Source organism: Quercus robur, chromosome 2 (assembly GCF_932294415.1).
Source record: "Quercus robur chromosome 2, dhQueRobu3.1, whole genome shotgun sequence".
NCBI classification, from domain to species: Eukaryota; Viridiplantae; Streptophyta; class Magnoliopsida; order Fagales; family Fagaceae; genus Quercus; species Quercus robur.
In genome coordinates this window covers 45,325,252-45,348,111 of record NC_065535.1, presented here as the reverse complement: position 1 = coordinate 45,348,111, position 22,860 = coordinate 45,325,252, and the positions used below count along the sequence as shown (strand labels likewise).

General features: G+C 36.7%; 1 protein-coding gene and 1 long non-coding RNA gene across 3 annotated transcripts; one reads left to right on the top strand and one right to left on the bottom strand.

Moving 5' to 3' along the window:
* Positions 1–4,499: 4,499 nt before the first annotated feature.
* Positions 4,500–6,728, bottom strand: LOC126706516 (uncharacterized). The gene is made up of 3 exons (XR_007648632.1): positions 6,526–6,728; positions 5,593–5,655; positions 4,500–4,657 (listed from the first exon to the last, which is right to left on the bottom strand). It is a non-coding gene; the product is annotated as an uncharacterized LOC126706516 (long non-coding RNA).
* A 9,342-nt stretch (positions 6,729–16,070) lies between these two features.
* LOC126713760 (proteinaceous RNase P 1, chloroplastic/mitochondrial-like) lies at positions 16,071–22,205 on the top strand. Of its 2 annotated transcripts, none has more exons than XM_050413620.1 (8): positions 16,071–16,173; positions 16,285–17,915; positions 17,998–18,087; positions 18,236–18,387; positions 18,540–18,660; positions 18,902–18,970; positions 19,135–19,264; positions 21,597–22,205. In XM_050413620.1, the coding sequence occupies exons 1-8, from the start codon at positions 16,116–16,118 to the stop codon at positions 21,827–21,829; spliced, it is 2,484 nt and encodes an 827-aa protein (XP_050269577.1). In that variant the 5' UTR covers positions 16,071–16,115; the 3' UTR covers positions 21,830–22,205. The 2 variants fall into 2 exon arrangements, with proteins under 2 accessions (XP_050269577.1, XP_050269575.1); XM_050413618.1 differs by having other exon boundaries at positions 18,206–18,387.
* The last annotated feature ends 655 nt before the right edge of the window (positions 22,206–22,860 follow it).

Here is a 22,860-nt window from a genome sequence, read left to right as displayed (position 1 = left end):
AAGTACCATAAATGCATACTCCTTCCTCTCACATGTATAGTAGGTTCCATTAATTAAATTTATGGTGAGACCCATTATTCATGTGAGAGGGGGGGAGTATGTATTTATGGTACTTCGGGAGTACCTAATAATTTTCCCAACAAATTAAGCTCTATGCTTGACATGTAGCTAATTTATCTGTAAAACTGTTGGAGATTGGAATGAGATAAAACCCAATAAGTAGCATAATTAATGGGAGTGGGGGAAATGTAAGTCTCAAGATAATGGGCATTTTACTAAACATGTTATACTTTGGGAATTTCAATGAAAATCCAGCAAATTCATTTTCATTGGTAAAATGACAAGAATGATTAAAACCATGTAACACAAAGCTTTCTCAAAATATCTCAACATGAAACTACATACTATATACTGTGAGCTATCAAAACACCATTACAAAACCTGAAAATCCAACCCAAGGCCACGTGGCAACGCCGTCGCAAAGATGGAACTCATCTGCCGTCACAAAGATGGAACTCATCCCTAATACACAGCCGAAACTAATTTGTCGTCACAAAGACGGAACTCATCGCCGTCACAAAGACGAAACTCATATACCGTCACAATAACGGGTGCTAAGATACCAATGTCACATAGACTATAGTATCTAGCTAGGTAATCACACGTTATGACACGAGTAATTCATAAAGCTCACAAATTACATAAATTCAAAAAACAGTTCATTTCCAAGTAGTTTCACAAAACCTTTTAATATCCAAAGATATTCACAAGCTTCTCAAAGCCTTCAAACTCATTTCTTATCAAGAAGATTTTGAAGCAACTCTCCCAATTATCAAAGCACCTTTAAATTTAGCAAATAATGCAATAGATTCATAAAATCCATTCTCAAGAATTTAATCAAAGATGCTTTTCTTTCCCATGCCAAATATTCACGCATTTCCCCATATGCAATATTAAACATGATGCACTTTTCATACATAGTCATATACATTAAGGTTACAACACAACAATTTTTAGAAAGATATAGTTCCACATATAACTTTCCAAAATGTGTTCACCCCAAAACAATGTTTATGCAACATGGTTATTTTCCAAAAATTCCCATTAAAATGCTACTTACCTCGAAAGGCTAACCAACTTTACCTCAACCGGACAACACCACCTAAGCAAGCAATCCAATTACTAAGTCCATCACCAAGAATCTCGAAACCTAGAAGCACAATGATCAAGCCTATCAATAACAAGGCTTATCACAAAGTACCTTCAAACTTGTCTCCATAAATAAAAAATGCTACCCTAAAATCAAATAGAGGGCCTAAAGCCTAACTTGACTATCCCAAGGCACCTATTCTCAAGGGAAATCAAACAAGCATACAAGTAATCCAAAGTACCATAACACAACCAAAGCATTTTAATACACTATTGCAAGTGATTAAACTAAACCATTATTAAAACTATCTAAGTAGAACACATGTTGAAGAAAACCTAACTTGACTATCCCAAGGGACATCAAACAAGCATACAAGTAATCCAAAGGGCCATAACACAACCAATGTATTTTAATACACTACTGCAAGTGATTAAACCAAACCATTATTAAAATTATCTAAGTAGAACACATGTTGAGAAAACCTAACTTGACTATCCCAAGGCACCTATTCCCAAGGGGTATCAAACAAGCATACAACTAATTCAAACCAAACCATTATTAAAATTAACTAAGTAGAACACATGTTGAAGAAAACACAGGAATTTACAAGCCAACCCACTCAATGAAGGTTTCAAGTAAATTCCACAAAATCCCAACATACTCGTCATACTCTCAGATTCACTACAGAGCAGGTTAGCCCTTTGTAAAAGTCGCTTGGTCCATGAAAAGTTATCTGATCAGCTTGAAATTAAATAGGGATAAGCTCTTATATGTTTAGTATGTATCATAAAAAATTCAGTTTAAAATAATTTTTCTATAATTTATTAAAAATCATGTATTGTAGCTGACTCAAATCTGTCCATGATAGATTTAGGTTCCTAAAAGAAAATTGCTATAGTTTTAATACTAGCCCAAATGCTTTGAGACTTTATTCACATTAAAACCACGCATCTTAAAGCATATTAAAAACAAGGAATGAAACCTTTAATCTCATATAAACAATCATCGCAACTAAAAATCAAGAAACCAAAACTCATAACTCATAGAAACAAATTATCAAACATTTGGCATACAATAACCACATGTTTACATCCCTTAAACAAAGTTCATTGTTAACACTACACTCACATCCACACATGCCAAAGCCACAAAATACAAGGAAGCACACTTCCAAAAATCAACCCAAACTTCCACAAAAGTCCACCCGTAAGATTGCTCAAGGAATCCAAATTACCCAAATTTATAACCATGGAAAGGCCCCAAAAGATCACCATCTATGAAAACCCTTAACCACTTAACAAATAAGTCCACCAAATCAAAAACCCATATACTTAATCACATGTATATCACTCAAGTAGCTTAGATTAGAAAGAAATATTACAACAACTTGAAAAGCTAATTGATGATGCAAAGAAAATCAGTAGGCTGAATGCTCCGGGCTTCAATGGGCTAGTGGTTGCTTAGAAGGTCTGAAAAGAAAGAAACACAATATCAAAGGTGACCGGGGTGAACCGACCAAGAACCCTCCGATGCTTAAGTTAGTTTTTCTCTCTAGAACTCAAGAATTCCAACTTTAGGGGTAGTGGAAACTTACCTTCATTTTATGTGGATGAGTCCTTTATATAGTAAGCTTTGGAGTGGTTACTTGTTTAGTAACTTCCTCAACATGTGTGGAAGTTAAAAGGTTCAAACTTAACTTCCACAACTACTATAGAAGTCAGAATATTTAATCTTATCTTCTACAACTGCCATTGGAAGTTAAGTACTTAGTGGGAAGTTATAGCATTGAACAAGGATTTTGCCCATACTTCTAAATGACAGAATGTGGTCCTAATTGTAAACTTTTGTGTGTAAATCTTTTTTGAAAATGCTCTAAGTGTTGCGAGGTCATCCAGTTGCTTCCCTGATGGACGACCTTCATACCCATGGACAACCTCCCTAAGGTGGATTGGCCTTTCTATGTTGAGTTAACCTTCTTGGTCCTGGACGATTCTATGGACAAATTGTAGATGGTCCAATTTTTGGTTCACCATCAATTGCCCCCTTGTCCAAGGGTTGTCTAAAACACTGTAATATAGCTATTGGTTTTTGACACGTGTCAACATTTTTATGGTCAATTGTTGTACCATATGTCATCCTTACTTTAGTTGATTTTTTTTTTTGGTTCTAGATTGTGCCACGTGTTATAACCTTATTGGTTGGCTGATTGAGTTGATTTATTTTTCAAGGAGAATGCCATGTGTCAACTTCTAGTTGGTCTGTGTCACTTCGCTGACCCACCTCTGGGCCCTATAAATATGTACATTCTCTCTCTTGTCCTTTTACTGTTTTGATAATTTTCTTTTTGCCATTTCATCTAAGAGCCTCATCTAGTCCTTGTCTTCTAGTCTCGTCTGGTACTTCCTTTCCTTCATCCTTAAGTTTCTTCTTTGTTCATTTTTCTAACTATGTCTACATCTAGTAGTAGCCTAGAGAGAGAGATAGCTGAGCATCAAGATGTGTCCTCTGGGAGTGGTGGTGGTAGTTATGAGAGCAGTGAGGATAGTACAAGTTATAGTAGTGTTAGTAGTTCCTTAGACGAGCATTATTCGTGTAGGGTCCCTAGTTTTCCTTTAAAGGAATTCCAGGAAATGCAATGTAGGATGGCTTCTAAGGCAGAGGCTAGCTCATCCAGAAGATCACCTAGTCCTCCTCGGGACGAAGAGGAGGAGGAAGAAGAAAATATAGTTTATAGTTATGCTCCTAAGGTAGCATTTACTCTGGACGCACCTAAGTTAAAAACCCTTTTAGGTAGATTTCAAATTCCTAGTGAGTTTAGGCCTTGTCTACTTGAAGAAGGAGAATGGTGTTGTTCTCCTTCTTCTAGTTTTGGTGTATATATTTCTTACCTTCTAGCAGGTCTTAGGTTTCCCTTAAACTCCTTTTATAGAGACCTCTTCCATAAGTTGGGTATTGGACCAAACTAGTTCAACCCTAATGGATGGAGGATGATAGTTGCTATGCAAGGGTTATGGTGTGAGGCATTGGAAGGGAACCGTCCAATCACAGTGGATGAATTCCTTTACTGCTATAAGCCCTCAAAGATAAAGCACTCTACTAATTTTTAACCAGTTCTCGTCTAAAGGCCCTTAGTTTAGTTTGATAAAGGGTCATTGTCACACCCCGAACCCAAAAAGAGCTAGGCACGTGACAACAGCCATACACTTATAAAGTTTACACTCTACAAGTGTGTAAGGCCCTCTTAAACAATTAAATTATTATCCTTAAGGAAAATTTCATCAATAAATTTTTAAAATATCCTCAATAAAGAAATTCTCAAAAGATCTCCAAAATAATAATCTTTTGACATCAAATAAAAATAAACTAAATCCTTTAAGTCTGAAGGATTACACAAATGGTAATCTTAAAACATAAAAGTTCAAAACTTATTCCATTAATTTCCTAAACTTCACTCATGCGCACATCCCAGCGGAAGCCCAAACATATGCTACTCTTCCTGATCAAAATCTGAAAGGAGAAAAGAGGGGGGGGGGGGGGTGAGTTGACAACTCAATAAGTAACCAAAAATCCAATTAAGTTCTATCCAACAATAGATCTGTGAAGTAATAAGATGTAATATGAATCTTCAAAAATTATACTATGCCATGGGTTTTCAAAAATAACTAAAGAAATTTCATAGTCTTAAAATAATGAGTTGCAAATAGATCACATACTTTAATCTTACAAATATATCATAGATGGTTTAGGAAGTAGTCAGTTTTTTCATATATCAAAAGCTATAACTCACAATAGGTTCTAAAAATACATAAGCAGTTTTAAAGACTCAAATTAGTTCAAATACTCAAACGTAATTCATATTCTTAACAATCTTATGACTATGGTCATGCTATATCCCCGTGACTGGGCATCAGAGTACCAATGAATAACCCCCATTGGTTTGGGTATCAAAATACCAATGAATAACCCCTATTGACTGGGTATCAGAGTACCAATGAATAACCCCCATTGGTTTGGGTATCAGAATACCAATGAATAACCCTCATTGGCTGGGTATCAGAGTACCAATGAATAACCCCACTGGTTTGGGTATCAGAATACTAATGAATGACCTCCATTGGTTGGGTATCAGAATACCAATGAACAACCCCCATTGGTTTGGGTATCAAAATCAATTCATAGTCAATTTGTCCATAATCATATATAATCATATTTTCAGTATTCAAATATATTTGTGATATTTCCATATTTTGTACTTTAAATCAATATAGTTAAAGGAACAATTAAATAAATAAATCATATATTCAATGCTCATATTTATTTGTGAAATTTCTCTATTCTTTACTTGAAATCAATAATACAATAGAAATAAATAGTAACAACTGTAAACAATTTTCAGTAGTTAAAATACGCAAAATAAAACCCATTAGGATAAGGTTACTTACCTCCAAATGCTATTCCAAAAGAAACTTTTCCTTAACAATTCCCCTAAAATCTTTAGATATCACCTAGAATAATTTTCAAACACTATACTCAATAATCAAATAATTCAAGAAAACTTATAACGGTATCCAGTCAGATTAAAGACTATTCAAAATAACCAATAATTTCCCACTATCCACTCACACCAATATCCCACGTAACTTTACAATATTTTTGCTCTCTCTATTTTCTGCCACTAATAGTTCCTAGGAATCAAGTCTATAGTTACACCATACCTATAGGCCTAAAAGTAGATCACCCATTATTATATTCATGAGTTGATATATATATATATATATATATATATATGTAATCACTTAGTCAAACATGCTGCTTCCCCTTTACGCCTCAACCAACCAAATAAACAATATAATAATAATAATAATAATAACAATAAAGAAAAGGAGCTGGCTCTGCTTTCTCAAGATGGTAATTCCATTTACCATATATGCATATATAAATGTATATATATATATATATATATATATTTTTTTTTTCTTTCCTGCTAGTGCCGCCGACCACAGTTCTCTTTTGGCATGAGGACAAAACTAAGAAAAGTACTATATCAAACCAGTCAAGCTCCTGACACGCTTTTACAGAAAAAAAAAATACTATTAGACACATATTTTACCTCCATAATTTATCACACTACCGACCAACACAAAAACTTTTTGCTATTCACCAAAATTCAATTCGGTAAACCTGTGCAACACTTACAGTTACCGCAACACCGGGAGGGAAAAATAGATCTAATTCCTTCTTCGTCTACATCATCATATTTCATTGGATTTTTTTTTTATATAGTCTCACTATTAGCCAAAATACCCACATAAAAAAAATACTCTAATTCTAAATAAAACTTAGATTTGACAAGAAAGAAATTCTTAAGCTCTTACCTCTATTGTGCAGTCAAATCTTCTCTACTTCAGTATTTTGGGTAGTCTCCTCTCTCAAAACATCTGTCAGTATACGCTGACTTAAAATTAGACTATATAAACTAGGGTTTCAACCTTATTTTCTAAAAACCCCTTAGTAATATTAATTATAAAAGTTGACCCCATAACAAATTTACTTAAATACCCCTCCTTTTATTTTATTTTATTTTATTTTTTTCGGGTATTACAGTCGTAGTTCTTTTGACAAGTTTTGGAAGAAAGAATTCTTTTTTTTATTTCTGGAAATTGAGCTGGGGACCCAATTGATGTAGATAGTGCCCCCTGCCCTTCTTTTACTAGCCCCCTAGGTCATCTTTGTCCTAAAGGCATGTCTTTCTTCCTTTCTTTTATTTATTTTATCTAACTTTTTTACACGTCTAACCTTCTTTTATATTGGTGCAGCTGTTACTCATCCACACTTGGACAAATTTTATTTGGATTGTATTAACTAAGCACGTGACTTCCTTAAGAGGTCCTTCCACAACTTAATGACTTTCAATCGTATGGTTGCTTGGGGGCTTGGTCCTTAGCCTACTACGAAGAACCTTGCACAACGAGGAGACTACTCATTGCAAGTGGAATTGAGGGAGAAGAGGACATATAGGTCTTGGACGATGTCACTCCCCTAGTCGTCCAAAAGCTTGGCATCCAGGCTGGAAAGAAGAAGGGTATATCTAGCTCTGTGGACCTTGGTGACCTTCCTACTCCCAAGGTTCCAAAGTTCCCTTCTGCGGTGGTACACCTGGATGCCTCGGCAATGAACTTGGTACCTTAGACCACTCCATCTGTCCAGACTACTCCATCCATCCAGACTAAGGACCTACCTTTTGCAGCTAAAGCTCCTCACAAGGCCCACCCTTCAAAGAAAACCAAGCGTCCTCCCAACTTGGTATTGGATGAGAGTTATGCTTGGAGGATGTTCAAAGAAATAATCATTGACAATGAAGTAAACTCCTATTATAACAAGTCAGTGAAGGACTTTGAACGTTTTTCCATCCATGGCCTCTTTAAGGTATGTGGTTTTCATTATTTTCCTTTTATTTTCTAAAAGATCCAAGAAAAATTTCTAACTCTCCTTCGTCCATTCGCAGGCCATGTCCAAGTTTTACACTGTCCACCCAATCTAAGAAGCTTTGCATTGAGGCTAAGGATGCCAAGGAAAAGAACAAGGAGTTGAGCAATGAGGTTCTTCTAAAGAAGGGGGAGGTGATCAGATTGACTAAGGATCTCAATCATCTACAGGGAATTGAGATGAGGCTGAAAGATGATGTAAAGGAGCTCAAGGCGGATTCCATTGAAAAGGAGACCTTTATCACTCACCTAGAAGGGAAAGTTCTAAAGCTCACCTCATCCTTGGAGAAGGCTTGGGAAGAAGCCATTGCAGCCTTCAAGAGGTCAGATGAGTTCAAGAACCGTCTAAACAGTCATTATACTGCTAGCTATGAGGACTTCTATGTTGATGCCAAGGAGACTTACCTTGACATGGACTTTGACTCCTTCAAAATTCCTCTTGCCACAGAGAGTTCCCTGCTTCCAACGAGTTCCAAGGACGTCAACATGGTGGACGATGCTACAACTGAAATAGCCCAGGGCGTTACTGCTGCCGGCAAGGACGATTCAAAGTCTGGGGGTGATGCCCCTAGTGGTTTATCCCAATAATTTTATTTTCCTTTAGAAAAATTAATTATTTTAGTTTATTGGAGATGCCCATTGTTTTGGGCTTCACTTAAAAAAAAAAAAAAAAATCATTCAAGTACAATTCCTTCGTCCAAGTGTATGGACGAACAACATATACAATCGCCTTTATTGGCTTTGAATAACTCAAGGGATTTTGGACGGTGGTTGTCTACCCTTATTTAGCTTTTATGAATGAATGTCTACTTTTATTTTCATTTCTTACTTGGTGTTGAATATGTTATATGCTTTAATGAATTTTGTTCACATCGTCCATATTATTTCTATGGTTTTGTGTGGTCTGTCCACTTATGAGGACATTTTATCTCGTCCTAATTGAATGAATTTTTATCTACATCGTCCTTGTTAAAATAAATTTTTCATGCTCAACACTTTTACCATTTCACAAGTATAACTTGTCTATGAGTAGTATTTCTTTTGCTAGCTTTATTCGTCCATAAATTTTGACTTGTAGCTTATATCAAGATGTTTCCAGCATTTACTCGTCCAAAGATTGGATTGTTTGGCTAGTTAAATTCATCCATGGACTTTGAAATATTTTTACGTGCACGTTTTTTCTCGTCCATTAATTAGATGAATATACCTCAGGTTTTACTTCGTCCAATGCTTAGATGAATCTACCTTGGTTTATTTTTCATTACTTTATCCTTATTTTAAGGAAAGCTTATAGACATTACATCCCTGCGTCCAGAGATTTTACTTGTCTAGGGCCTTTAGCCTTCTTATGGATTAGTTTGAATGAAATCACAAAAATTGGAAATTCATACAACATTATATACATTGGAAATCCAAACTGTATGCACATAACATAAACATCGTTCATAAGCATGACACATGCTTAGAAGCTAATGCCTTAAGGAATTATAAATACTTATGTACAAACAGATAGACTAAGTTCATGACTTTTTCCATCACAAATTCGTCCATAGATAGCGTAGAAGTTAAAAACTAATGCACTTTTAGGGAATTAAAATATTTAAAAACATGCAGTAGTAGTAATAAACATAAGCAAATATGAGGAAAACAACACATGACTTCAACTTCGTCCATGATGCCCGTCCATGGTGATGCTTGTCCAGGCTAGCCCTTCATTGATAATATCTTCTTAGATGCTCAACGTTCCAAGGGTGCTCTAGCTTTTGTCCTTCTAGGGCTTCCAAGTAGTATGATTCCTGCCTTTTGCAGTTGATAACCTTATAAGGTCCTTCCCAATTAGACCCTAGCTTTCCATAAGCTGGGTTTCTAATTGCCAAGGGTACCCTTTTAAGGATGAGGTCTCCAATGTTGAAGTGCTTAGGTTTCACCATTGCATCATACTGTCTAGCCATAAGACTTTTGTATCTTGTTGTCCTCTGCTTTGCATCCATCCTTACCTCGTCAATAAGATTGAGGTTAAGATGAAGTTGTTCTTCATTCTTCTCGTCTTGATACTTCATCACCCTGTGGTTAGCCATGTGCACTTCTGCAGATATGATTGCTTCACTTCCATAGGCTAGTTTGAATGGAGTTTCCCCTATGGAGGTCCTCACAATTGTCCTGTAAGCCTATAGAACACCTGGTAGCTTGTTTGGCCATACTCCCTTTGCTATACTCCAATGTTGAAGTGCTTAGGTTTCACCATTGCATCATACTGCCTAGCCATAAGACTTTTGTATCTTGCTGTCCTCTGCTTTGCATCCATCCTTACCTCGTCAATAAGATCGAGGTTAAGATGAAGTTGTTCTTCATTCTCCTCGTCTTGATACTTCATCACCCTGTGGTTAGCCATGTGCACTTCTGCAGATATGATTGCTTCACTTCCATAGGCTAGTTTGAATGGAGTTTCCCCTATGGAGGTCCTCACAATTGTCCTGTAAGCCTATAGAACACCTGGTAGCTTGTTTGGCCATACTCCCTTTGCCCCCTCAAGCCGAGTCTTGATGATTTTCAGCAATGATTGGTTTGTAACCTCTGCTTGTCCATTTGCTTGTGAGTGGGAGGGTGAGGAATAATGATTCTTGATTCCAAGTTACTTGCAAAAATCTCTGAAAGGTGTGTTATCAAATTGTCATTCATTGTCAGACACTAGTACCTTAGGTACCCCAAACCTGCATACAATGCTCTTCCAGATGAATTTTTTGACATTCTGTTGTGTAATCTTTGCTAAAGGTTTAGCTTCCACCCATTTCGTAAAACAATCAATACCTACCACCAAAAACTTCATCTGTCTGGTTCCAATTGGAAAAGGGCTCAAATATCTAATCCCCATTATGCAAAGGGCCATAGGGCTATCATTAAGGTAAGGTACTCCAAGGGTTGTTTAGGGACATTACTAAATCGCTGACATTGGTCACACACCTTGACATAAGCCTTAGCATCTGCTTGAATGGTTGGCCAGTAGTAACTTGCACGGATGACCTTGTGGACGAATAGTTGCCACATGCTCCCTCATAAACTTCTCTCCATACATAGTTTGCTTCGTTTGGAGCTAAACACCTTAGGTAAAGCTGAGAGAAGCTGCTTTTGTATAGCACCTCGTCTATAAGGATGTATTTAGCTGATTTGATCCTTAGCGTCCTGGCCTCGTCCCTTTCTTCTAGAAGCCTTCCATCTTTCAGGTAGGTGACTATTGGGGTCATCCAACTTTCTTCACCTTCTATTTGTTGTACCTCTGGAAGATATATACTAGGCATGTATTGGACTTCATCAAACTCGTCCACTGATCCATCTGCTGGTGCTTCCTTCGCTAAGGTGTCTGCTGCCATGTTTCCTTCCCTTGGGACTTGAATGAAATTAGCTTCTTTAAATTTCTTAACAAGGTGTCTCACCCTATTAAGATATTTCTTCATCCGTTCTTCTTTAGCTTCACACGTTCCATTCACTTGACCTATAACCAACTGAGAGTCTCCCTGGACTACTATTGATTCAGCCTCTAAAGACTTAGCCAATTCTAGCCCTTTAAGAAGGGTTTCATACTCAACTTCATTGTTGGTTTTTTAATATTGTAGATGAACCTTATACTTCAACTTATCCCCTTCTAGAGACTGCAACACAACTCCTATTCCTCCTGCATATACTGTAGACGACCGTCCACATGGACAATCCATGTTTTAATATCTTCCACCCCGTCTAAACTACCCTGACTTGGAGTGAATTCTGCAATGAAATCTGCTAGAGCTTGAGCTTCTATTGTATTTCTTGGTTGGTACCTGAAGTCAAACTCACTAAGCTCAATGGCCCATTGGATCAGTTGTCCTATGGCTTCCAGCTTGTTCATCACCTTCTTGAGTGGATGATCTGTCATGAAATTGATGATGTGAGCCTAGAAGTAATGCCTTAGCTTCCTAGAAGTAATGCCTCACCTTCCTAGAAGCTGTTATTAATGCAAAAGCCAACTTTTCTATCATCAGATATCTTCCTTCTGCTCCCTTTAGTGCTCGACTTGTATAATACATCGGCTTCTGCACCTTCCCTTCGTCCTTGATCAATGCTGAACTTACAGCATGTGGGGACACTACTAAGTATAAATATAACTCTTCACCATGTATGGATGGACTTAGCAGGGGGAGCCATGGTAAGATAGACTTTGAGATCCTAGAAGGCCTTTTGGTACTCGTCCGTTCATTCGAATGCCTTCCTGAGAACTTTGAAAAAAGGCAAACATCTATCTATAGCTTTTGAAACAAACCTGTTTAGAGCTGCAACTCGTCCAGTGAGGGACTGGACTTCCTTGACATTCTTTGGTGGTTCCATTTTTAGAATGGCTTGGATCTTGTCAGGGTTCGCTTTAATTCCTCTCTGTGAAACCATTAATCCCTAGAAATTTCCCTGACGAAACCCCGAGGCACACTTACTTGGATTCAGCTTCATATTGTATTGTCTAAATGTGTCAAAGGTCTCCTGCAAGTCGTCCAGATGTTTCTTCTTGTCTAAGCTCTTCACTAGCATATTGTCTACATAAACTTCTACATTCTGTCCTATTGGTGGATGGAACATATGATTGACTAACCACTGATAAGTTTCCTTACATTCTTCAAACCAAAGGGCATCTTGTAACAAAATAAACCTTGATTGGTAATGAAGGATGTCTTCTCTTGATCTGCCTTGTTCATCTTTATCTGGTTATAACCTGAGAAGACGTCTATGAAGCTTAGCAATTGATGATCTGCTGTTGAGTCCACCAATTGGTCAATGTGTGACAACGGATAACTATCCTTAGGGCAAGCCTTGTTCAAATTAGTGAAATCTACGAACATCCTCCATTTGCCATTAGCCATCTTGACCATCACTACATTAGCCAACCAATCCGGGTAATAAACTTCTCGAATGAATTCTGCTATGGTTAACTTCTGGATCTCTTCCTTGATAGCATTATCTCGCTTAGGAGCAAATTCCCTCTTCTTCTGATGAACAGGCTTGGAAGTTGGATACACATTCAATCGATGAGTAATAACACTTTGATAAATTCCTAGCATATCTTCATGACTCTATGCAAAAATGTCAATACTCTTCCTTAAGAACTGGATGAGGTCTTGCTTCGTCTCCATCTCCATACTTGTTCCAATTCTAGTAAACTTCTTAGGATTACCCTTTTCTAGAGGGATGTCTTCCAGTACTTCGATGGGTTCTGCAACAACCCTTCTCTCCTCTATGCTCATTGTCTACATGTGCTTGTCCATAGCCAACATGGCTAGGTAATACTCTCTAGCGGCTAACTGATCTCCTTGCACTTGCCTTATCCCATACTCTGTTGGGAATTTGATTGATAGGTGGTGGGTAGATGTTATTGCATTCCAACTGTTTAAGTTGGTCTTCCAATGATGGCATTATAGGAAGACGAACAGTCCACCACGAGGAAATTCACTTCCTTGGTTATTTGTTGTGGATATGCTCCCACCACTACAGTTAATGTAATAGTGCCTACAGGTTGCACTTTCATTATCCACTAACACCCTTCTAGTCATATAGTCTGCAATGAGCAAAGTGATGATGATCGCATCGTCATGTTGGTGATGGACCCTTCCAGCGTCCTCGTCTGTGAATGTAATGGCTTGCTCGTTTACCCCCCTTATCCTTGGTGGTTGTCTAGAGAGTTGGACATTCTGCACCACTTTCAGGTATGTTTTCCTTGACTTGGAAGACTGCCCTGTCGAGGTTCCTCCTATAATAACTCTTATTTCTCCAAGTGGGGGTCTTAATGGCTCTTCTATCCTTCCTTTCAACTTCTCGTCTTTGTGATCTCGTTCAACAAAATGTCTCAACTTTCCCTGTATGATAAGATTCTCTACTTACTACTTTAAGTCATAGCACTCGTTCTTGTCATGCCCATGATCTTTATGGAAGCAGTAATACTTGTTCTTATTGAGTTTACTGGGATCTCCGTTCATCTTTTCTGGTCATTTCAAGGATGGGTCATCCTTGATTTGCATAAACACCTGATTAAGTGGTGCGTTCTAGGGCATATAGTGTTGATTCCTCCTTGAAGATGAATTTGCCTTCCTGTTATCTTTGTCCTTCTTCTTTCCCGTCCGAGCTTTCTTTGGACGAGGGCTTTGTTCAGGATGGCGTGCGAGGTCTGCTTCCATTTGCATTGCTCTCTTCCTCTTCTTGGCAATGATTGCATCCTCTGTATTCATGAAACTTTGGGTTGAATGGACGAGTTCAACCATGGTTTGCGGCTCTTGATTATAAAGCTTATGAATAAATAAATCCGAACTGACTCTATTATGGAAGGCTGCCAATAATAACTTGTCATCCATCTTGTCTACTGTCAGGGCTTCCTTGTTGAAGCGAGTGATTATAGAATGCAAGCTCTCATTTTCTCCTTGTTCTATAGTCAACAAACTGAACGAGGAGCATTTGTGCCTTTGTCCTTCAATAAAGTTGTTGACGAATAACTTACTTAACTCTTCAAAAGAACCAACGGTGTTCGGAGGTATTTTGCTATACCACACTCATGCTGGCCCCTTAAGGATAGTGGGGAAGGCTCTACACATTATCTCATATGGTACTCCTTAAAGGTGCATTATGGTTATGAAGGTTGCAATGTGGCCACACGGGTTGTGCGTTCGATCATACGAATCCAAGGAAGGCATCTTGAACTTGGAAGGCAGAGAATAACTATTGATGGAAGCTACGAAAGGAGAATCAGTTTGATGAATTAAATTATCTACATGATTCGTCCTTCTCATATTTTCCCTCATCTCTTCCATGGCTCTCTTCATTTGATCCATTTCCCTCTCCAAATGTAGCACCCTATGTGAAGTGGTACCCCATTGACTGGTTCTCATGCTCAACATTTTCTCCTTCTCTAACTTCTTGACTTTGAGCTTGCCCTTTAGTACATCATTCATGGCGTTGCCTCCTTTTAAATTAATAATAATTCTTAATTCTTAATTTCAAACAAGAGGAAGGGCTAATTACTCCCTTCCCCCTTACTAATTTTAAAAACATCCAAACAAGGTAGATGATAACCATTCCCCTCTGCTCTCCTCCCCACTACTCTTCTCCTCTCTAATCCCCTCTACTCTCCTCCCTCTCTAAACTTCCAAACAGGCCATAAGTTATAGTCTCCTGGCAACCAACCCTTGAATTGAACCAATCGGTTCGTCCCAGCAACTCAACACCAAAGGGGCAACCCCCTCGAAAGGTGCTTAGTATGGAAGAGTGCCTTTTCTTTGTCTGGGCATGGGTAGTGCTATATATTCGCCTTCCATTAATTGGCTTAACTAGCAAGAGATTAAAAAAAGAGAAGTTAATTTAAATAGGTTATATATTTTTTTTCTAATATTTATTTTATTTTTTGTCTAAATTTTCTGACATAGCTTTGTATTTAGTTTAAATGCTAACGTAGCTTTTTTTTTTTAATGAAAAATAAATTTTTTATTATTACTTTATTGGTCACATTAGCATCTAATGTGCCAGTTGAACATTTTATTTGTCACATAGGATTTTTCCATTATTAAGATGACAGTAAGGACTAAAATGATAGCAATTTTTAATTTTTAGGGACCAACATAAGATTCCAAAAAAGTAGAGAGCAAAATGGAAAAAATAGCCCAAAATGTAGGAATCAAAAAGACATTTTTGCCATTTTTTTTTTCATTAGGTTTGACAAAAATTAGAGAAATTCTTTCAATGGGAGAGCCCTACCTAATACGAGCCAAAGTGATAATTCTATTTCACTCTCCCATAAGCCAAACAGAACATAAATCACAAAAGGGATATTTAACAATTTTGGCTCCAACATTGTTTTTTCCTTTCTTTTGATAAGTAAGACTCCAACAAATCAATCAAGTCAAAAGATCTCAGTCACCCAATTTGAAAGAACAACAAAAGTATTAATTTGAAGCCAAATCACAAACAGGCAATAGCAAGATAAAAATACAAATCTTTGACAAGAAAAACTCAATACCAAAATGAAAATAATCTCTTTTCCACATAAATAAAATACCTAGCTTGGATTAAAAAAAAAAAAAAAAAAACCAGCTAAAAAAGAAAACCATCCGAGGGAGAGAGAGAGATCTAGTGAGCCATTTTTGTTTCACTTTATTACCAAAATTTAATTATTGTTTTTTAAAAGGTTATATAGGTGAGTTATATAACAAATATAACCATACAATTGATGTATTAAGTTTATAACCAATTTTTACATTTTTTTTTTTTAAATTTGTCAATTCAAACCGTTAGGATTATCTGCTACTCTCATTGAATGTATTATTAATTTTTTTTGAGAATAACAATTTATTAAATTAGTAAAAACAAATGATTGATTTGTCAATACAATCCCAAGCCCCCCCACCCCACAACCAGTTTAAATACCATATATTAAAGCTCATATATATCAACATGTCAGCGAGCTCCTCCAACGGCCACAAATGGTCTCCTTTACCTTCAACACACTACAGCAAAAGCACTTCTTCTCGGTCACTCTCTGTAAGTCCCCTCTGACACTCACGCCTTTCAAATTCTCTTCTTTTTCTTCATGTGCCACTTTCTCACCTCAAAAACACACACTTAAACCAAGTTTTTTTCCCTTTCTTGTAGTTAGAGCACATGTTAGTCACACTGAAACAAAGGTGTCTATCACGGACCACACTTCAACAAAAACCATGAATTTAAGAACTACTAAAGAAAATGTTGCTGGGTTTTCTTCTATGAGGGATATGGATGAAAGAACACAAAGAAAATCTTTGAAAAATCTTGGTGGTGGTTCAGTGGTGGAAAAGACAGAAAGGAAATTAACGAAAGATAAAAACAGAAGGAAAAACTTGGGTTTTAGAAGAAGCAAGGAAATGGGTTCTGGGAAGTTTTCTCTAAGGACTAGAGATGAGAATATGATGGTATATTCTTTGGAGAGTGTGTGTAGTTCAGTGTTTAATGAAAAGATGGAGAAGAAACCCAGAAAAGTTGATGGTAATCAGGTAGGGAAGGAAGATAAGGCGAAGGGCTCTAAAAAAAATAAGGATGAATCTTCTGAAGTTCCGTTGAGGCCTGCATTGGATATGTGTTCGAAAAGAGGGGATGTCTTGGGTGCAATTCAATTGTATGATAAGGCACTTAAAGAAGGAATTAGGCTAAGACAGTACCATTATACTGTCCTATTGTATCTTTGTTCTTCTGCGGCTAGGGGTGTTATTCATCCTGCTAAAAGTGGGAGTGGTAGTAGGATTTCAAATCCATTGGACTCGTCTAATGGAGTTTCTAATTTGAATAATATTCTGGTTTCAAACGAGCAGCTAGTTGATTTTGGTAGAATTGACGGAACTCCAGGTAAATTGGAGTTGAATTCTAGTAGTAACTTTCAAGATTTTAGTAGTACTTCGAATGAAAAGAACTTAAGCAGCTTTTCTAATGGCTTTAAAAAGTCAACTTCTCAGCTTTTGGATAAACCAAATTCTCCAATAAAGGATGTGGATGACTTTTCAAACACAAAAGATGACCAAGAAGAACATAAAATTCAGGTAGGTGAAGATTTCAAGAAGTATGCACTTCAAAGGGGATTTGAGGTATATGAGAAGATGTGTTCTGATAATGTCCCAATGAATGAAGCAGCATTGACATCTGTAGCTAGAATGGCAGTGTCAATGGGTAATGGTGACCTGGCATTTGATATGGTAAAGCAAATGAAGCCGTTGGGGATAAATCCAAGATTGCGTTCTTATGGTCCTGCTCTATCTTATTTTTGCGATATTGGTGATATTGAAAAAGCATTTGCTGTTGAGAAACACATGTTGGAGCATGGTGTCCATCCAGAAGAGCCTGAATTGTTGGCACTCCTAAGAGTAAGTGTAGGAGCTGGTAAAGGTGACAAGGTGTACTATTTGTTGCATAAACTAAGAACAAGCTTACAGAAGGTCTCATCCACTACTGCAGATTTGATTGTTAAATGGTTTAATAGCAAGGCAGCTTCAAGAGTGGGGAAAACAAAATGGGATACAAGTTTGATAAAGGAAGCAATTGAAAATGGAGGTGGAGGCTGGCATGGACAGGGTTGGTTGGGGAAAGGAAGATGGAATGTTTCATATACTACTGTTGGAACTGATGGTTTGTGTAATTGCTGTGGGGAGAGATTGGCGCTGATTGACCTCGATCCTAAAGAAACAGAGAATTTTGCTGAGTCAGTTGCATCTATAGCTATAAAAAAAGAGAAAAATTCAAGCTTTCAGAAATTTCAAGTATGAAAATCCTTTGGTAATTCTTATTTCTATTCTTATATGTGGCTTTAATATGGAAAATGAATAAATTTGTTATTGGCAGAAATGGCTTGACTATTATGGACCTTTTGAAGCAGTGGTAGATGCAGCTAATGTAGGTATTTATAACCAGAAGAGATTTGTACCATCCAAGGTATGTTATTTGATAGCTTAAGTGAATGTGACACTTTCAAAGATTCACATTTTTTTACTATTAGTGTTTTTTTGTTTGGGGGTGGGGTGGGTTGGGGTTGGGGTTCGGAATTCTTAAGGTCAGTGCTGTTGTTAATGGAATACGTCAGAAATTTCCTTCAAAGAAATGGCCTCTCATAGTTTTGCATAACAAGCGTATAACCGGATGTAAGATGGATGCACCAGTAAATAAGGCCTTGATCGAGAAGTGGAAAAATGCTGATGCACTCTATGCGACGCCCACTGGTTCAAATGATGATTGGTACAAAATATATACTGTTGTAATTCATTTTCCTTTGCACATTCATATTTATACATATATGTTAAACTTGAAATTTTTTACTTATTATAATGTCAAAATATTTTTATGATGCTATGCATTTAAAGCATTATGGTTAATAACCTGTGTTTCAGGTACTGGTTGTATGCAGCTATAAAGTTTAAGTGCTTAATTGTGACCAATGACGAGATGAGAGACCATACATTTCAACTTCTAGGAAATGATTTCTTCCCAAAATGGAAGGAGAGGCACCAAGTGAGTGAAGCTCTTGAGGACCTTTTTTTTTTTTTTTTTTTTTTTTTTGAGGAGAAGCTCTTGAGGACTTAATGCTTTAAAGAATCCTTTTTTTTAGCTGTATATAGGTTGCAGATAAATAATACTAATTTCAATTTTTTTTCCTTTTCTAGATAACTAGTTGTGCAACTGATAATGCTTGAACTTCTTGAATGATTTTTTAATGCATTTGTTCTAACAATTTTTTTTTTCTTAATATAAGGTGCATTTCAGTTTTTCTGATTCTGGTCCAGTCTTTCACATGCCTCCTTCTTGCTCTGTTTTAATTCAGGTCAGAACCAATGGATTCCCAATTTCCTTTATTTTAATTTAAAAATAAACTAAAAAATGGATGAATTTTAGTATGATGTGCATATTTGAGTTGATGTGAGTAATAAAGTACTGAAAGCTGATAAATCAGCTAGATAAAACATTCTTGGTTCAACATGTTAACAGGAATCTGATCAAGGATGCTGGCATGTTCCAGTTGTATCAGAATGTGATTATGAAGTCGAGAGAACATGGCTATGTATTACACGTGCTAAATTAAGTGCAGCAAGGAAAGATTCCGTCAAAAGTCCTGAAGGTATTTTAACCTTCTTGGTTGGTAACACGAAATCACCATGCCTTTCAGCCTATTAATAACCATCTAAAGTGCATGTTTCCTTACAATTAAAATAAAGGCATTCTTAAGTGTACTTTATGTTGCCATTTGAAACGAGTTCATGTGGGACATCCACAAGATCTGGAATGAGTGTAATTTACTTTGAGGAATCACTTTTACCCAATAGGATTTCAAGTATATTTCTGTTAGTAAATTACTTTTTAAGTATATATCAATAGATAATTCACAAAGTTATATTATAGCATACTTCTCTGTTTAGTAATATGTGCAAGTAATTGAGCACTATGTATAATACTTAGACCTAAACACCAGTGAACTGCAGGATGTTAATATGCGTTACAAGATGTGATTCATTTTTCTTTAATGGAAAATATAATTCAATGTTTGTTGGCCTTTTTTAAGGGCCAAAAGATAGTGTTCCCTGATATATGGAGCGTGAATACAACTTTATTTTATTTTAGTTTTAGAAGAAATTGTGCTTTTACTTTGCTTTGTTGGATTTTATTTTATTTTGTGCAATGGGTACAACCTTTTTCTAATTAGTATTTTATTTAATTTCTAGAGTCAAGGTTATTTTTACTATTTAATAATTGGATTTTGACTTAAGTTAATTAGGATAGGGGTTTAGTCCTAGTAGTTTATATATGTACACTAAACTCTACTTATAGAAAATAGATACACTAAACTTCAGTGGAGACAATTTGCTTGAGTAATAAAATTTCCTATTGGAAATTTTCCAATGGCTCAGAGATTATTCCTAGGATTTGTTTTCTCTTTCTTGTTTGGTGCTAATTCCAAGCAAGCCTAGCCAGGTATTGACTTGTAGTTTTATTTTTATTTTTGTATTCTTGTTGATTCTCAATCGCCATTGAGAATTCGTGCTGTATCACATCCTCATTATGAATGAAGTTGAGAACGATTAATTCCTTTTTAATTCAGGGGTTTTCTGCATTTCTTTTTTTGGTGTTTTGCTAGTTCCATTGTTGGAAACTAAAACATACAAAAGGTTGCATGCCTATTTAGAGCATTCTCATCAAGAGTGTTATAAATGCTAAAATGCTATTTTTAGCATTTATAACCATAAAAACCTACTCCATCAAAGATGCCATATACTAAAAAATTTGACATCTTGCTACAGTGAGCTCTCATTTTTGAGAGTGCATTGTAGTAAGATGTTATAATTTTTTAATGTTTTTTATTCTCTTTCTCCTCAAACTCAAACTCACTCTCATTCTCTTGTTCACTTTCTCAGACTCTCCCTCTCGTTCTCTATCCTCTTTCTCACTCCCTCTCTCTTGTGGATTGATTGGTTCTTGGGTCACAGTGCGGTGGTTTGTTGGTCCGATTTGGGTGGTTGGGTAGTGGGTCGTGGGTCCAATGGGGTCACAAGTCGATGATGGGGTTGTGCATCATGGGTTTGATGGGGTCGTGGGTCCGGTGGTTGGGTAGTGGGTCGTGGGTCCGATGGGGTCACAAGTCGATGATGGGGTTGTGCATCATGGGTTTGATGGGGTCGTGGGTCCGGTGGTTGGGTAGTGGGTCGTGGGTCCGATGGGGTCACAAGTTGATGATGGGGTTGTGCATCATGGGTTTGATAGTTGATGATGGGGTTGTGCATCATGGGTTTGATGGGGTCACAAGTTGATGATGGGGTTGTGCATCATGGGTTTGATGGGGTCGTGGGTCCAATGGGGTTGTGGGTTTGATGGGGTTGTGGTTTCGATGGGGTCATGGGTTTGATGGGGTTGTGGGTCATGTGGGTGATGGATCTGGCTGTGGATGTGGATGGTGGTGGTGGGAGATGTGGATGGAGGTTTTTTTTTTTTTTTTTTGGTGGGAGAGAGAGAGAGAGGGAGTGAGTGAGAGAGAGGAAGAATAAAAAATAATAAAGAAAGAATATTTAAATGAAATGGTAAAAAAATAGAAGTTTTGATGTTAGGGATATTGTAAAGTGATGTGTTAAATGCTATAAAGTTAGATTTTTAGATGCTAAATGCTAAAATTTTTAAAACTCTTGGTGCGAATGCTCTTATTAGGTTAATTATAACACACAACTTCCTTTTATATACTATCCTTTTGTTTAATTCTTTTTTGGCCAAATATGGGTATGCTTTGAATTTTTACTTACAATCATCGTTTTACTGTTCATGCACATATTCGGACATGTTCATTGTTATCTATCAGTTGATTGCCTATCAGTTGATTGCCTTTTCTGTTTTATGAGGCCAATTTCTGTTTTATGAGGCCAAATCAACTTCAACACTGACGGACTGTGTTCACCTGTACTATATAGAATCACAATCTCTTCAGTGTAAGAAGGGGCACTCAAGGTCATCTGCTGAAACCGAAGTAAAGTCACAACCGAATCATGCAAACCATGAAAATGCTAAAAGTCAATCTCAGGAAATCTACAAAAATCTCAGAGATATTCTGTCAGTTTCTTTGTGCTCAAATCGTCAAACAATACTACCACAGCTTGAGGCTGCAGAGATGTTTGGTAACTGTATAATTGATTTTCAAATATAAACATATGGCTGTCTTGTTGGGGACCTGAAATGATGCTGTGGAGAAACAAACCCCAAACGGAGATTTCCTTGAACTGTTATGTGGCTCATGCAGCTGGCTGTATTGTTTAAAGCACATAAAGGTCTGCAGTACAGATTTTTTTTTTTGGCTGCAGCTGATGTTAAATGTGCTTCATCATGTTTTTTTGGCCATCAAAAGTTTTGGAGTAATACTTTTTTGAGTTGTCATTTCCTCTTTCTCGGGCTTCTTTCAGGTTGGTTGGGGACTTGGGGAGGTGGCAATTCGTGCAGGATGTAATCTTGTACCTTCTTTCTGTATATTCATTTGATACATTTGCTCATATAAAATAGATTTTGCTAAGCATTAATAAATTAAAGATTATCCCAAAAGTTTAAACAGTTAGGAAATGATAAATTTAATCCCGTAATCATAATTCTAACACTCCTCCTCACGTGAGAACATATGAGAATTTTAATATTTTAAATGGGAGGTAGATCTCATGCTCTAATATCATAATAAATTATCGATTGTCTCAAAAACTTAAACTATTAGGAAATGATAAATTTAAACACTTATCTATAATTCTATCAACCATTTATGTTAAAATGCTTTGCCAGTAAGCAGTCATTTTTCTGAGCCACATGACCAAGATGTTTAGGTACTAGGATTGCTTGCTCTAAGGTTCTAAATATTTTTTCACCTGATATTGCATTTTAGTACTAAACTATCAATCATAACCAATCAGGTGGATTCCCGTGGCAACAGCAGCCATGTGCTTTGATTCAGAAATCATGATGCATGTCTCTTAAGCCAGTAAATTGTTCCTTTTTGCTTTGTTCATTACTTCGCTGCAAATGATCTCAATTCTTAATATTTTGGTGCTGGTAAAAGAGCAGAAGAAGAAAAAGGAAAGGGAGAAGGATAGAAAAAAAAAAAAAAAACAAAGAGATAGGTAAGTAGTAGCTACCAAGACTTTTCAATAAAGAAAATGCAAAATCTATTACTAATTTCACTATAAAAAAGTTTACACA